Source organism: Pelodiscus sinensis, chromosome 1, assembly GCF_049634645.1.
Source record: "Pelodiscus sinensis isolate JC-2024 chromosome 1, ASM4963464v1, whole genome shotgun sequence".
NCBI classification, from domain to species: domain Eukaryota; kingdom Metazoa; phylum Chordata; order Testudines; family Trionychidae; genus Pelodiscus; species Pelodiscus sinensis.
Window position 1 is genome coordinate 36856455 of NC_134711.1, and position 17133 is coordinate 36873587.

The 17133-nt window shown below is 43.9% G+C and overlaps 2 protein-coding genes across 10 annotated transcripts in view; one reads left to right on the plus strand and one right to left on the minus strand.

The window, feature by feature from the left end:
• Positions 1 to 11715, minus strand: part of MLC1 (modulator of VRAC current 1) — a 39166-nt gene extending 27451 nt beyond the window's left edge. Inside the window, exons 1-4 of one of the 6 annotated variants that reach the window (XM_075928051.1) lie at positions 11611 to 11682; positions 10721 to 11024; positions 3239 to 3376; positions 2316 to 2499 (exon numbers count right to left, since the gene is read on the minus strand). In XM_075928051.1, coding sequence (XP_075784166.1) covers positions 2316 to 2495 — 180 coding nt within the window. In that variant the 5' untranslated portion in view covers positions 2496 to 2499; positions 3239 to 3376; positions 10721 to 11024; positions 11611 to 11682. Of the gene's footprint in view, positions 1 to 2315; positions 2500 to 3238; positions 3377 to 10720 lie in introns of all 6 variants that reach the window. The other 5 variants (XM_075928045.1, XM_025184416.2, XM_006122628.4 and 2 more) reach the window with 5 other exon arrangements.
• Positions 1 to 17133, plus strand: part of MOV10L1 (Mov10 like RNA helicase 1) — a 108238-nt gene that overhangs the window by 29430 nt on the left and 61675 nt on the right. Inside the window, exons 1-3 of one of the 4 annotated variants that reach the window (XM_075928014.1) lie at positions 11860 to 11874; positions 13617 to 13678; positions 14677 to 14861. In XM_075928014.1, the coding sequence (XP_075784129.1) occupies positions 14697 to 14861 (165 nt within the window). In that variant the 5' untranslated portion in view covers positions 11860 to 11874; positions 13617 to 13678; positions 14677 to 14696. The other 3 variants (XM_075928007.1, XM_075927992.1, XM_075927999.1) reach the window with 3 other exon arrangements.

A 17133-nucleotide genomic window follows, 5' to 3' on the forward strand; every position in this document is an offset into this window, starting at 1 on the left:
GCTTGCCTTTCCCCAGCACTACTCTGTCTCAGGAAGCCAAATACCTCCTGCTCCACTGTTGGAGCAAAAGTATGCTGTCTCCTTTCCAGGAGCCCCTATTTATATAGCCCCAGCTGGACCCTAATTAGCTGCTATTTGCCTCACCTTCTTGCTCCACAGTCTCAGCTCTCTCCCTGGGCTAGATTTAATCCTTGTTAGGTGTTAGGCTAGTGCAGGAAGGGGCAAGGGAGCTGCTGCCACCCACTCACAGTGGGAATGAACTCAGACCATAGAAGATTAATGGGCCCAGTAGACCCATTTATATCCCATTATTACCTTGTGGAGTTACTTGCATGTAGGGGAGTGCAAATTCTATGTCTTCCCCAGCCGAGAGATCCACATCTAGACTGCCGCGCTGTGCCGGATCAGCTGATTGTTGGCACAGCATGGTGGCAATGTTTATTTTAATGAAGCGGGGGTTATTTAAATCCCCGCTTCTTTGACTACGCTGAATAAACTAATATACATGGCTCCGTCAATGGAGCCATGTAGTCTAGACACATCCTAAGACTGGTGGAAGCCAGAATGCAGCTGTAGACAGAATGCTGTAGATCAGAACACATAGAAGCATTTAGCACAGAAAAACTTAGCATGTGACTTGTATATTAGAAAGCTAGTTGTGTATGTCCCAGTTTGGGAGCCACAACAGCAAAGCATTCTGAACCCAAATTTACAGAGCAAGCAGTGACACAACCCTTCACTGATCTGGACTACCCCCCAGAATGACACAGCAAATTATTTTCTTAGACTTGTTGAAAACATGCTGAAAAAATCCAAGGAAAGAAAACCATCTCTTCTTTTGCCCATTCTGTTTATGTAATGAGCTATTTCAAGTAAACTCCAATCTCTTTAAACAAATTAATTTGTCTGAAATAGAAAAAAAGGTCAGGAACCTAAATGAAAATAAGATAATTGACACAATGAATTAAAACCAATAAATAAATATCCTAAAATTAAAATAATCACATTTTCTCTCATTGAAAAGTGATTCCACAAAACACAAAGGCCACCATCAAAACATCAACAAAAATACCCCAGAAATATAAGTTCTAAAAGTTATCATGTCTGTTCTTTTAGTCAATACTAGGGATATTAAATTTCAATGAATTCACTAATCATATAGTCAATGCAATCTGCATTGAATATTCGATTAATCGATAGGGCGCTTCGCCTTCAAAGGCAAAAGCGCTGCAGGGAGCCCGGGGCCAGGAGGGGATTCAAGAAGCTTTGAAATGCTGCAGGGAACCCAGCATCAGGCTGCACGTGGTGCTTCAAACCAGCAGAGCTGCATGGAGCCTGGAGTCAGCTGGGGTGTCCCCAGCTGATCCCAGGATCCATGCAGCGCTGCCGCTTTGAAATGGTGCATACCATGGGGACACACCAGCTGGCCCCATGCTGCACACAGTGTTTCAAAGCAGCAGCGCCATGCGAAGCCTGGTGTCTGGCCCAGGCTCCATGCAGCACTACCACTTTGAAACACCCCCCTCCACTCTCCCTCCCTCGCTGCCTCTTTCTGACAGAGGCAGCAGAAGGGGGGAGAGGGAAGCAACCAGTCAACTAGCCTGTCGACTATCCGATAAGCATTTGCTTATTGGATAGTTGACTAGTCATTCATGTTACTTAGTCAATACTAGTCTTGACGTTAAAGACCCCTACAATACTCCTTCATGATCATGTTTTTCCAGGATTCTATCCATGAAAGTTCAATTTAAGTTGATACGAGATTTGCATAAACCCCATGGATGGCAGGATATGGCTCTCATTACTGAAAGTTTTTAGGAAACAATCTTTCCATTCTTTAATAAAAAGAGAATGTGGCAATTAAATGTTCTATGAATATTTTAAAAACAAAAAAATTGTTATAACAAGCATTGTACTAATGTAAGGATCAAATATATACTGAAAGTGTGAAACGTTTGATCTACCTGGTTAGTATTAAAATGTGTTTAATTTCTTTTACAGTGACTATGTCCTGATATTTGCCACTAACACATTTACTTTCTCAAATTATGAAGTTCAAACACTACTGGTCAAATTCACCCATATTATAAAATTACTGTCTTGTACAGAGTTACAAATAAGATGTATTTAACCAGAAAACATATTTATAGTTGCTAAATATGTTCTGTTAGAACACAGAATTTTTGTATTTATACATTTTCATCTCCAGAACTCCATCAGTGAAGAGGTTTAACATTCCCAAAAGGAAAAAAAATATCAGTTATCAAGACTTTCCTTGTAATATGAAATGCAATTGGTATGTTTAAAGCACTTACCCCCATCAACAAAGAAAAGATCCATGTTCTGTAACTAAAACAAGGATGAAGTCTCTTTGATATCTGAAGGTCACTAGATTTGGTATCTGATATATAATTTCCATTATCTTGCTTCCCACGCTCCAATGTTGGCATCCTGTCATAATTAAATTCTTCTCTGTAGCCTTCTTCCCTGGTCATAACACTTTATAGAGGTAAATTTTTAAAAATCATGAAATGCAAACTAAAAGTATATATCAAAATGTGTCATCTTGTTTTTCTACATCCTTAGGCACATGAGCAATAAAACAGCTCTTCATCCAGTTAGAATGTAATAAATAAAATAATAAAGTAATAATAATTAATATTTAGCAGTTTACATCTTCATAGTACTTATTAATTAACTTCTCTGCAACAAGTAGAGAACTTCTTACATCCACATTCAACAATGCTGTAGTACAAATAAAAGTTTGTATGACCAAAAGACATTTTTGTTTACAGTGTAATTTCATATAATTGGATTTAAGAAAAAATCTTTAGAAGATTTTCGGCAAAGAAAATTAGCATTTAATGGTTGAAGTATAAACTTTGTAGATATATCTAAAAATTATTTTTTTCTTTTAAACATTACTAAGAGACTGTAAAGATTTTCTAACAGTGTTAATTTCCTAATTTTAATTTGGCCTTAGGTATCATCCTCGGAGAGCTAAAAGTTTTATTTAGACTTTAAAATGATTCAGATGGACTCATTTATTCATAATACCAGAGTTATAACATAATTAATTGTTTTTAAAAATGATATCTAGTAACAATCATGAGGTCTGTTAATTGAGCTCTTTTTTGATTGTGTCTCTATTTTCCAATCCATTTTGATAACGTCAATAATAGGCAGATTATTATAACTTATTCTACAGTTTTCAACAGTTAAAAATTTGTGTGCTTACCTTAAACTGAAAAGTTAGTTGTCAGTTTAAAATAGTTTTGTGAGTAGAACTGTCTGTACACTTTGCGATTTTCTCACTGCTTAGTGATTCATTCTGCCGTTCAAAAGTTTGCTTTTCCACTTTGGCTTTCAACAACATCTATTCATATATGGAACAAAAGCACAGCAAAAACTGCAGTTAAGCCAGGGAACCAAGTAATGCCTCCTGAATTTTAATGAAGAGAATACACTGGAAGATGTCTGTACAATACTCTCACAAGCCTGATTCCAAATCAAACCCATAGGTATGCAAAACATTTAAAATTGATATTTTTCTAAATGAGTGTGCTTATTATAATTGACAGTTACATGAAATATGTATAATATATATAACAAAGTTATATATGTTACCATAATAATGTTTTGCATAGAATTCTTTCCACATGATTTGGTTCTTATTTCACATGGGAGACAATAATTTTGAAAATATAGTGTTTTCTTAAAAGAAAGTTAATAAGAGAAAAAGTTTCTGCACTGCAGGGAGTTTAACAAATATATATTATGTCAGAAACTGTGTCTGTCAAGAAGAATGCATTACCTCTTTCCTATATAATTGTTGTGAATGTTTTAATGACTAAATCCTTGTTTTCTCATCATGTTCAGATAAAGTTTTGCAAAACTGACTTATATTAGCATGGAGCCAAAAAACAGTTGTGCTCAAAAAATATAATTAAAGTTTTAGTAGGCAACAATGGCATGCAATAGTCCTGGTCCAACTGAATCTATTCTGCTTCTTGAGATATGAAAAAAAAATACAGGAAGACATTTACCCTGAAGATTTTGGCATTATGACAATTACAGCAATTACAGGCAAAATACCAGACTATGTAGCACTTTAAAGACTAACAAGATGGTTTATTAGATGATGAACTTTTGTGGGCCAGACCTACATCCTCAGATCAAATAGTGGAAGAAAATAGTCACAACCATATATACCAAAGGATACAATTAAAAAAAGGAACACATATGAAAAGGACAAATCAAATTTCAGAACAGAAGGAGGATGCGGGGGGGGGGGGGGGGTAAATGTCTGTGAGAGCCAGACGAATACCTAGAAACCATCTGCTTCAAGACAGACCCAAGAAAACCAACAATAGAACACCACTTGTCATCACCTACAACCCCCAACTTAAACCTATCCAATACATTATCAATAAACTACAGCCTATACTGGAACAGGATACCAAACTCCAAGAGGCTCTGGGAGACAGACCCATAGTCTCCTATAGACAACCACCTAACCTCAAGATGATTCTTACCAACAACCACAGGACATACCACACTAATACCAACCCTGGTACCTTCCCTTGCAACAAACCCCGTTGCCAGCTTTGTCCACATATTCACTCTGCTGATACCATTATTGGACCTAACCAAGTGAGTTATAAGATCAAAAACACATATTCCTGCGCATCCAGAAATATAATTTATGCTATCATGTGCCGAAAGTGTCTGTCTGCTATGTACATTAGACAAACGTCTCAGACCAGGAAGACGCGGAGCAAAGCCGCGGAGGGGCTCGGGCAGCTGGGCAGCCCAGGCGCGCCTGGGCTGTCCCGCCGCCGGCTTCCCCCACGGCTTTGCAAAGCCGCGGAGGGCTGGGGCTGCGGGGAAGCCCAGGCGTGCCTGGGCTGTCCCGCCACCGGCTTCCCCCGAGGCTTTGCAAAGCCGCGGGGGAAGCCGGCGGCGGGACAGCCCAGGCACGTCTGGGCTGTCCCGCTGCAGGCGTGCTCCAAGGCTTTGCTCCCCGTCTCCCTGCAGACCAGGGAGACGGGGAGCAAAGCCGCGGAGCACGCCCGCAGGGGGACATCTCAAGTGCGCCCGGGCTGTCCCGCTGCGGGCGTGCTCCAAGGCTTTGCTCCCCGTCTCCCTGGTCTGACCAGCAGACCAGGGAGATGGGGAGCAAAGCCTCGGAGCACGCCAGCAGTGGGACAGCGCGGCGCGCCTGGACTCTCCCGCTGCCCACATGCTCAGCAGACCAGGGAGACGGAGCAAAGCCGTGGAGGACTTGGGCGTCCCCACCCCCGTCTCCCTGGTCTGCTGGGGGGGGGGGGTTGCAGCTAGTGCCCCCCCCAGCAGACCAGGCTTTTCTTGCCTACCCCTGGGGTAGAGCATCTGGGGGCTGCCGGGTTGGTCCCGCAGCGCTGCTCCGGACCAACCCGGCAGCACCCCAGCTGCTCTGCCCCAGGAGTCCTGATTCAGCCGCTGCTGGTCAGTTTCAGCAGCGGCTGAATCAGGACGCCTGAGGCAGAGCAGCTGGGGTGCTGCTGGGTTGCTCCAGTAGCGCCGAGGAGCCGTGCTACTGGAGCAACCCAGCAGCACCCCAGCTGCTCTGCCCCAGGAGTCCCCAAGTCAGCCGCTGCTGAAACTGACCAGCGGCTGACTACAGGAAGCCCGAGGCAGAGTTGCTCTGCCCCAGGCTTCCTGGAATCAGCCGCTGATCAGTTTCAGCAGCAGCTGACTTGGGGACGCCTGGGTTTCTTAAGTTGAATCTGTATGTAAGTCAGAAGCTGATGCCAGTTCCGACTTACATACAGATTCAACTTAAGAACAAACCTACAGTCCCTATCTTGTACGTAACCCGGGGACTGCCTGTATATGGTTGTGACTATTTTCTTCCACTATTTGATCTGAGGAAGTGGGTCTGGCCCACAAAAGCTCATCATCTGATAAACCATCTTGTTAGTCTTTAAAGTGCTACATAGTCCTGTATTTTGCTTCAGCTACACCAGACTAACACGGCTACATTTCTAGCAATTACAGGGACTTTTGTACACACTTAAAAATCCCATTATAACCAATAAACAGTTCAAATTACAGTACAGGTTGAACCTCTCTAGTCCGGCACCCTTGGAACCTTATCATTTCCGAACAAGAGAATTTTCTGGATTGCAGGAGGTCAATATTGTCTAGCAGCATTACCAACACTTCCACTGCTTAATGGACTTTTAGAAGACATTTAGGGTAAATTAGAGCTAAATAACAGCACAGAACAGTGAAAGCCATGACTGGTGGCTGTAAACAAACTTTATAGGACTGAAGGAAACTTGGCCACACCTATGAAAAATGGACATCTGGCTAACTAAAATCATGATGGACCACAGGTGTCTCTGGACCAGAGAATTCTGGACTAGAGAGGTTCAACCTATATATTAAAATAGCACCTTTGAGAGTATGTGTCAAAAACTTAAGAAGAGCCATCACTTTTTAATTTGTACTAATATTAAATGTTTAATTCTTCAACATAAAAGTGAATATCAGCCACCATTATGTAACCGGTCGGACATGACCCCGTTCCCTCCTCTTCACTGTTGTCTAGCTGACCAGACATACTCCTCTTCCTTTCTTCCCTGACCTTGGCTTTCTTAGTAATAATTTGTGAAGCTTTCTATCATGCCTTTGGTATGCTATCTGTAGTACAATGCAACTTCTTGCACTCAAAACTTTGAGACCCCATTTTGTTTAGAAACCATATTGCTTATGAATATGTATGTAACGTGTGGAATGTGTATGAGGTGTGAATGAGAAATACCCAACCAAAAAGGCAGTTTAGGATCCATGACCTTTTAAGGCAGACAAAGACCCTGCAAGCAGATAAATTAACTGAAAAGTGGCCAGAAAATCACTCTTCCCCTTCTTGGACAAAATGTAATATCACAGCAGAAACCTGGGACCGGCCCAGAGAAGTAAAGCCTCCTGCAATCTGAAGGGACATTTCTCAAGGAACATCCTGGTCGAGTCTCTGGGAAGCTGATGCCTGGCCAGCACTCCAGCCACCAGTGAAATAAAAAGTAATCTACACCGCACTTGCTGCTTGCCTCCGAACTAACAGCATGAATGTGATGTATGTGTGTGAGTATTACGTAACTCTTAAGAATCTGTGCCAATAAACAACCCCAAAAGCAATACTGCTCTAGCCCACCCTTCGTCCAGGTTAATTCCTCAGAAGGTCTGAGGAAGTGCAACACATTACATTAAATCCAAATAAGTTAAAATTTGGTAATTGTTTTGAACAGACCAAAGACTTAACAATCCATCATGTTTCATAGATTTCTATAGTTTACATTGAAGATATACTATGAAGCTTAGCTCAAATTGGCACTAAATAATTAATCCTGTATTCCTTTTTGTTCAAGGAAGAACACTGTATAAATATTTCCACTATCTCTGTCTTGTTTCACTAATAAAATGTATAATTATTGCACAGTGTGATCCTCAATAAAATACTGTGGGACTGACAGGTTGCTTCTGTTAGTAAGATAATTTCTTTGATGTAATCCTGCTTATTTATAAAGACTGTACAAAGTCCTCTTTCCCTGAGCAAGTTAGGAATCGAACAGGAAATTATTCCATTCCTCTCAATTCCAAGCCTCTTTCAGTCAGCACTTTATCCAAAAAATTTTTCTCTCAGCTTTTTTTCAAATGGTTTATGTTACCAGGGCTTCTCTGATTCTCTATGAGGCTTCTTTTCTCTATCTCTATGTCCTTCTGAGTGTTTTTACCTCATCTCTTTCTCTCTCATGGACATGTACTTCTCTACCAAACCAATGAACTGGTACTATATTTGCTCTCTCAGTCTCCAGAGAAACCCTTTGAGCCACATGATTTTGCTTTTACTAAGGCTCTGATGGTGTTTTGGGTGGCAGCTCCTAAGGTTTCAGCTGCTTGGTTCCATAAAGGTGCTTAATTGTTTCTTACATTTATTCTGAATGAAGGGAGGCTTAAATTAGGTTTTTGGTCTATCTTCTGGTATAACAACAGTAGTCATACTTCAAAATCTTTTTGCACTTATCATTCTTCAAATAATTTATATTGTGATAGGGATAAAATATGATATGCATAATTCTCTCGTGTGTGTATAATTCATAGAAGCATTTGGTCTATACAATGTGTGTAAAATACATTTTGTGCTGTCAACAATATTTTTTTATTTTATGTCCCTAACGAGTATATTTGTAATGCTAATAATTACCAGAGGCATCTAGATGAAATTCTGACCTTTTTTACAACCATAACATCTTGTAGTAAAACTCTGAAAAGGACATAATGGCTTGAGAATTTTTTTTTTAAACCTCAAGAGAAAATATCTTAAGGAAGCAGTAGTAAAGATCCATGGAGAAATGAAGCTGAAATCTCATGAAGCATCAGCCTCTTCAGTACTCTTTATCTCTGAGCATGAACTTTCTATATTACTCCGCCTCCCATCTGGAGGGTTTGAGACAGCATGGAGTTAGAGTTAATTCTATTTCTAATAAACTTTCCCTGAATGCAACCTATTAATTTGCATCCAAACACCCAGTTCATTTCTCCAGTTGTGCCTTCTGAATAAGCTTTTGTGTATGAATTTTTGTTATATTCATAACTATCTAAGGTCTTATATCAGTTTTAATTCATTTAAATACTTACATCAATTTAAGCTAAGATTATCTAAATGTTACTGTAAAATGCATTAAAAAATACCTAGCTGAATCTCTTGGGACCAAAGAAGCTGAGTCAAATCCTCCAACTCCTGCTTTTTCTTTGCAAGACAGTGAATTATTTGCCCTGGACAAAGCGTCATAATACCACTCAAATACAGTTTTTCTCCTTCACTATGCCCAATTGTATTTCCCTCTATGAGAGGCAAGCTAGGATCTTGTATTTACTTAATATTTGCATAGGTACAAAACTGTTATTTATTTTAGGGATGTAAAATCCCATTTAATTGGCTAACCAGTTAAACATACTCTTTAACCGGTTAACAGATTAAAGGGGGGGATGCGCTCCCGGCTCTGGCAGAACACCTCCTCCACCCCATGCTGTAGGCAGGGGCATCTCCAGCTGAGCCAAAGCAGCTCCTGTCTGTGCCCACCACCGCCACAAGCAAGGGCTGTACTTGCCAGGTTTCCGGAGCAGCCCCTGCCTGCAGCTCGCCAGGGCTCCCCAGAGGCAGGGGCTGTTCCATCATCCCAGTCAGAAGAGCTCCTGCCTGTGGGGTGCCCTAGCTTGCCACAGACAGAGACTGCTCTGTGGGATGCTGGAGCAGCCCCTGCCTGCAGGGCACCTGAGCCCGCTGTAGACAGAGGTTGCCCTGTCAGCAGCACCCCCTCACTCCCCAGAGGTGGAGCAGCCCCCTGTCCGCAGCAGGTGCGGAGCTACTCCAGACTCACTGGTTAAACCTTCACATCCCTAATTATTTTCCCCTTTGAAATACATTCATGCTTGCCAAATGATCATTTATACGAATACCTTTCTTTATTGTATATGCATATTAGTCTTCCTTTAATACACATAATGACAATAAATATACTGGCTACATCTACACCGGCATGATTTACCAGAAACGCTTTTAACGGAAAAGTTTTCCGTTAAAAGCATTTTTGGAAAAGCATGTCTAGATTGGCAGGACGCTTTTCCGCAAAAGCACCTTTAGTTTCTGTGGTGCAATTCACCATGGTGTCAAAATACCATAGAGTTTGCTGACAGTGTAAGAAGAAAGACTGGACAAAATACGTAACAGAAACTCAAGATACTGAACTAAAGGAACTGCTAAAAATATTATAAGCTGTTTCATTAAAATTACATTTCCCCTCAAGTCATTACAGCTCCTATTTTAGATTACATAGGCTGAAAGGGAAGCAAGGAAGGAAAATACATCTTTTTCCTCATAAATCAGATTTAAAATGTTCAGTTTAAAACAGGGGCTGGCAACCTTTTCAAACCAAAGAGCCAAACTACAACAAAGTTCAGAACAATTGGTCAACAAAGACCTGTAATAGAATGCCCCCTTGCATGTCTGAAAATATAAACTTAATACAGTAAACTTCCGATAATCCGGCACTTTTAGGACCCAGGGAGTGCCGGATTATCAGATATGCCGGACTATCAGAAAGGGGTGGCTATGAGGGGCCTGGGGTGGGGTGAGGGGAGATGCCACCCCAGATCTCTCATAGCCCCCCCCTTCCAATAGTCCAGCTCTGCCCCAGGCGTCCCCGATTCAGCCGCTGCTGGTCAGTTTCAGCAGCGGCTAAATCAGGGAAACCTGCGGCAGAGTAGCTGGGGTGCTGCCGGGTTGGTCCAGTAGCGCTGCCCCTCGGTGCTGTGAGACCAACCTGGCAGCACCCCAGCTTCTCTTGGGGACGCCTGGGACAGAGCAGCTGGGGTGCTGCCGGGTTGGTCCCACAGCGCCGCACCTCGGCGCTGCGGGACCAACCCGGCAGCACCCCAGCTGATCTGCCCCAGGCATCCCCGATTCAGCCGCTGCTGAAACTGACCAGCGGCTGATTCCGGGAAGCCCGGGGCAGAGCAGCTCCAATTGTCCAGCTGCCCGAGCACTTCCAGGTTCCCAATGGTGCCGGATCATCAGGAGTGCCGGAGCATTGGATGCTGGACCAATGGAGTTTTACTGTATTATTGATAGTTGATTTAATGATTAATAATAGCATAAATGAAACATTGTACTCACACACTTTATTTAATGGGACTTCTACTGCTGCATCTTTTCGTGCATTTATTTGAAGTTTACATCATTATTGGTCAAATGCACACATTCAGGCTGTCTTCTGTCAATCTTTCGGCAGGGGGCTGGGGATTGCAGGAGTCTGGGTTGGGAAGTCTGAGGGGCTCAGGGCAGGATGTTTGGGTTTATGATGTGCTCAGGGCACAGGGTTGGGGTGTGTGGAGTGCAGACTGTTATGGCAGGGGACTGGGAATGTAGGGGTGCAGGAGTTCAGGGAGGAAAGGGGAATGGAGGGAGCAGAGCCAAGACCCTGTGAAGGAGCAGGACAAAGGTGTTTGGTTTTGTGTAATTAGAAAGTTATCAACCCAAGCACAGTCCAAAATTATGGAACAACTGTACAGAGTAATGCCTTTCGGAGTCCTCGAGGCAGACCTAAAGATGCATTCTAGGTTATCTTTGCTGTGTGCTTTCTCCAAAATTAGTCCACATCTGTGATGGCAGAAGGCCAGGCCTGAGTTTGGCTCCATCTTCAGTACTGTGCTACTCTATGTGTCTATGCACTAGCTATACCGGTGCCTTGTAGGTCAGGGCCACCCCTTCCATGTACATCAGTGGGCCTGCATCAGCTGAGCGTCCTGCAAGGAGGGCTTATCACACCTGCGATCAGCAATGGTCCTTGTGAGTCAAGTGCACACAGATGCTGCTTGTCAACACCCACTGGCAGGTTCCCCTCTCCCCCGCGTGCATCACCCCATGGCTTGGCCTCCTGCTCTGATCGGGCACCCCCAAGCAGGCCAAGGCCACAGTGGCTTATTCAGAGGCGGTGGGTCCCCGGGCCCGAAGGAGGAACACCCCCAACTTCAGAAGTAGGATGGAGCTGGGAACAACCCTCCTACCCAGTGCTCTGTGTGCCACGGGCGGGGCTGCCCTACACGTGACCTCGGGACTTACACCGCAGCCGCGGCTGCTTTGAGAAAGCACGGCCGTTAGACCGCGCGCAGACCCCAACGGCCTTATCACCAACCCATATCTGCGCCTGCGCACGGTCTGGCGCTTAGCCCCACCCCCTGCCTCACGAAGCACCGCCGCGCTCACGTGGGCGGAGAAAACAGTGCGGGAGAGCGACGCCACTGGCTGCAGGGAGGCTGTGACGGAAGCCCGTGAGTAGAACGGGTGTGACGTGCGGGGCGTGAAGGTTCCATCGAAGCTTCCAGGCTCCTGCGAAGCGATGGCAGCGCGCAGTTAGTGCGGGCGGGCAGAGCGCTCGCGGCCCAGCTAGGGCTGAGCATGCTGCACCTCCTGTCCAGAGCCCTGGCCTACTTCTGGAGGCGGGCAGACAGGGACGGGCTAGGAGAGAAGCGGCTGGCGGGCACAGGTAGCTCCCCGGTCTTTAATAGCCGCGGGCCCGGGAGGCCAGCTCCTCTGGGAGCGATGCTTCTGCCTGGATCGCCTGTGCCCCTTGCCTCCCTCTGGGGGCAGTGGTCCCTGTGGCTAGTCACAGCTGAGCGTGGCCAGCCTGTGCCGTTTGATGCAAGCTGTGCATTGTGGTGTGGGCAGGGCAGTCCTGTCCCTTACTCTGAACTAGTTAGGGGCAGGACTTGTCGGGGAGGGGGACAGCAGAGAGAAGGGGACTTGTTCCTAACCGAGTAACTGTTGTGTACTTTGTTTCAAAATACAGGTCAACAAAGGCATGGCATGTCTGCTGAAAGTCAGCTTGCTGCGGTAGCAGCACAAAGACTAGTTCTTTTTGTTGGGATGCTTGTCTAGTGTTAGGATGGTGGCAGTGCCTAGTGGTCTGTAAGATGTAGAAGGTTAACTCTCCCCACACACACAGGTTACATGCTGCGTCCCCAGGTGCAAGACCAGCTGCAGAGCCCACAGTGAAGCGTCCCCAGGAGTGGGGCATGCCTCAGGGTCCTCCTTCATGGAGCGGGGTCAGCAGCAGCCCCTGCTGGTCCTGCTCCTGGGAGGCTTTGCTGTAGGCTCTGCAGCATAAAGCTTATTTAAGCTTTACGCTGCAGATCCTGCAGTGCATATAACCATGTAACTGTTATAATTTTATGTCTTTAGGATGTGGAATGAAGTGGGTAATCCAGTTAAGGTCTTTGTTTAAATCTCTATTGTAGGTATCAAACATGTAAATGAAATTAAGCTCTGCGGCTTCCCTTTCAAGCTGTTTTTTGAAATTGTCTGGAAGTGCCCCTTTGCCATGTATATTGGCCAAACTGGAGAGTCTCTAGGAGAGAGGAATAATGGACACAAATTAGTTATTCGAAAAGATAACACACAGAAACCTGTTAGGGAACACTTTAACTTGCCTGGGCACTCATTAATGGATCTCGAAGTCGGCCAATTTCATTATTATTGCCAGCCAATTTCAAAAGCCAGCTTGAAAGGGAAGGCTGGGCGGCCGCAGACAGAAGCTGCTCAGGCTGGGCAGGCAGCCTTACTTGGTTCTGTCTCGCATCAGGTCCGGGACCTACCTGGCACAGCAGTTTAAATGTATTAAGACCCAGGTGGGCAGGCAGCCTAGCTCTTAATACATTTAAAATGCAGAGCCTCGGTGGGAGCAGCCTCGGTTGGACCTGGTGCAAGCCAAGAATGAGTCGGGCAGCCTTCCTTTATCAACCAGTCATGTAGTCAATTAGAATCTTTATCAATCACACAATTAGCAAATTACCTGCTTCTTAAAATCCCTAGACCCTCCTTCATAATGAAGACATGGCCTAAGTCTTAAACTATAACACTAGGGTTTCAGTAAACTCAGAATAACAGCAAAAAAAGAGCTATTTTTTCTTTGGTGTTAAGTTTACATTTTGTATACCACTATCAGGGCTATTAGTTTTTCCAGAGGTGTATCATTAGCTGAGCCCTTATCTGAAACAAATTTGTTCACCTACAGGAGTACCTTAGATCGGTGGTTCTCAACCAGGGAAACCTATGTATGTAGAGGTCTTCTAGGAGGTACATCAACTCTTCTAGATAATTATCAATTTTTATAACAGGCAACACAAAAAGCATTAGTAAAGTCAGTACAAACAAACATTTTGTCATGACTTGTTTATACTGGTCTATATGCTCTACATGGAAATGTAAGTACAGTATTTTATATTAATCATTTATACCATGAATTATAAAGTGTCTTTTCAGTTAGGGTGCATCTACACAGCAGTGTTATTTTGGAATAATGGCCGTTATTCCAAAATAACAATGTGAGTGTCTGCACAGCAATTCCGTTTTCTGAATAAATAAGAAATAGAGGATGGCTTTTCCTGATTTCTTTAAACTTCATTCCATGAGGAATAACTCCCCTTCCAAAATAGCTATTTCAAAATAGTAGGAGTGGAGTGTCCACACTACCACTATTTTGAAATAGTTCCTCACCAGGGCCTTTCTAAGTAATTACTCCCCAGTGCCTCCTGTGGCTCTAAATCAAGGTAGTGCGTCCACATTAGGGGAGTCTGCCTCAAACTAATGTTGAGGCATCCCTGTAGTATTTCTATGTGCTATATTGGAGTATTTCCTCCAGAAATTCTGAAATAAGTGTGCAGTGTAGAAGTACCCTAAGTGGCACTTTTTTGTATTTTTGTCTGATTTTTGTAAACAAGTTAAGTGAGGTGCAACTTGAACGCATGCAAAAAAAAAAAATCAGACTCCTGAAAGGAATAGAGTGGTCTGAAAAGATTGAAAACCAATGACACCTACTTTTAGATTAATAAAAGTATTTTTCTGAATCAGTTTTGTATATAATTTATATTGATTGATTGATTAGTGTTTACATTCCTTACAACTTAGACATTGAAAATACATTTCTCAGGTTCTCAGTGTGGTGATATTTTTGTTCCATACACAATTAGGAATTGTTTCCTTTACATCATTTGTGACTACCACCATCGTTATATATTTTCATGGAAACAGTTTTGTTTTTAAACTAATTTCTAAACATATTTTCCCTCTTTCAGATGATAGAGAGTTAAAATCTATGCAAGGAGTAGTGACAAGATTTTGCCATGATTATGGGATGATAGATGACTTAATTTGCTTCACAAATGATGTTGTGTTGAGTGGTGAACCACTGAATGTTGGACAGAAAGTCATTGCTATTGTTGAAGAAGATGAAACATCTAATGGATTGAAGGCGATTCGGGTAAGACATGAGTATTTTACTTGGTCTAGCATTTTGTATTCTGAGCTTCCTTTTAAGGATGCTAAATTGTGGTTAGCTAACTAATTGTATAGTCAGTACAATTTGTATTGACTATAACTATACAATTAGTCGATAGGACCACTCTGCAGATCCACAGTGGGGGTAGATCCAGGAGCCGGCTCAAGCCGGAACTAAGCAGTCCTGGCTTGTACCAGCTCCGTGATCCATCCTCACTGCTGTTCTGTGTTTTAAATGTAGTAAGAGCTGCTGGTTCTTACTACATTTTAAAAGGCAGAGTCACAGCATCCCAGACCAGTGCAAGCCGGGACTGCTCGATCCTGGCTTGTTGCCAAGTCCATCAGTCCTGTTCGCTCCAAACAGACTGGTGCTGGAGCACCCTCTGTTTGCCACAGCCAGGGGCTGCTCTGGCTACCACGATCAGGGACTACTGGATTTAGCATGAGCTGGGACCGAGCAGTCTCCTGGGCTCTTGCTACATTTCAAAGGCTGAAGTTCTGTTTTCCCCACTGTGCTTCTGCCACCCACCCCCACCTGCAGAGAGGGTGCTGGGGGGAACTGGATTGTTGTCTCTTCGCACTTTACTTCCTAGCATATCCTGTTGCTGAACAATTAAGCATCTTATTTGTGGCTTTATTGGTAGCACCAATCAGCCTTTTCAAGGGACACTGTCAAGTTAAATATTTTTTAAGTAAATTACTTTTTAGATATGGTCCTATAACCCTTCAGAAAATAGCTGATTTTTTTCCTTCAAATCTGCTGCTTGGGAGTTTAAGGAGCTTCCCAGCCATTGACGACAGTAACTATTAAACTCTTCAGTCTGAGGGGTAGCCCTGTTAATCTGTTACTTTTTAAAAAGAATAAGTAGTCATATAGCACCTTAGTCTAACAGATGTATAGTATCATGAGCATTTGTGGGCAAATCCACTTCAGAGGAGATGATCTTGAGATCATCATGTTACTCTTGAGGTGAGAAGGGGGTTTAGGAGTGCTGGAGGCCACCTTCAGCAAACGGAACTCCCTTAATATATCAGTGACTAGTGAGGACTTCAGTCTAGTGATGGTGACTCCTTGGAAGCAAGGACATGGACCACCAGCGGTAGTACTTCCTTGTAGGGAGGGTTTCTTTAAGGCCAGTGATTCTTAACTCAACCCTAAGCTTCCCAAGTAATTAAGGAATTGTTACAGCGTCAGGCAGCTAAGAAGTCTATTGTATTTGTTTCTTCTAGCAAAGCAGGAGTCTGGTGGTGTTTACATGTCACTTCTCAAGCTGACATTCTGCAAACACTGAGATGAAGCTTTTTACCCGCTTAATAAAATGGAAGAGTACATTTTTAAAACACAGAGATAAAAACCCTATTAATTTAAAATTACTAATTGTCACTTGATTGTCTATTTAAAAACTTTGTATAGTATATAAACTGATTGAAAATTCTTGCATTTGCTAGCCAGTCATCTTTTTGTGCAGAATTGATAAGTGTATGAAAATTTTCTCCCAACCTGCCACAAGACCTATAAGATACTGCCTTCATCTTAAAATGAGATAGGCAAAGCAGATTGAAAAGTTGATATTTATTATTATTGTGTTTTAATCTATCAGAATTGGAACAACTGATTGAAACGAAAGTTTGACTGTGTAGTTCCTTGCTACCTTTGTCATTATTACTGCTCGTGATTCTTTTATTTTCATAGTATTTTTACCTTTTTTGAGAAAGCGGGGTAATAGGCATGAGTATTTGACAACTAAGTAAATACAGGCAGTCCCCAAGTTACGCGGATCCGACTTATGTCGGATCTGCAGTTACAAACGGGGCTTTTCTCGCCCCAGAGGACGTGAGTGGCAGGACGCCCAGATGTGCCGCGGTCCCGCCGCCCACGTCCTCCAGGGCGAGAAAAGCTGCTCCGCGTCTCCCTGGTCTGCTGGGGGGGCTTCCCCCCCCAGCAGACCAGGGAGATGTGGAGCAAAGCCCCGGAGCACGCAGGCAGCGGGACAGCCCAGACGTGCCGCGGCTGTCCCACTGCCGGCGTCCTCCGAGGCTTTGCTCCCCGTCTCCCTGGTCTGCTGGGGGGAGCCCCCCCCCAGCAGACCAGGGAGACGCAGAGCAAAGCTGCAGAGGATGCGGGCGGGACCGCGGCGCGTCTCGGCGGTCCCACCACCCACGTCTCCCTGGTCTGCTGGAGGGGGGTGCAGCTAGTGTGCGTCTCCCTTCCCCCCCCCCCCTCCTCCCCAGCAGACCAGGCTTTTCTCGCTGCC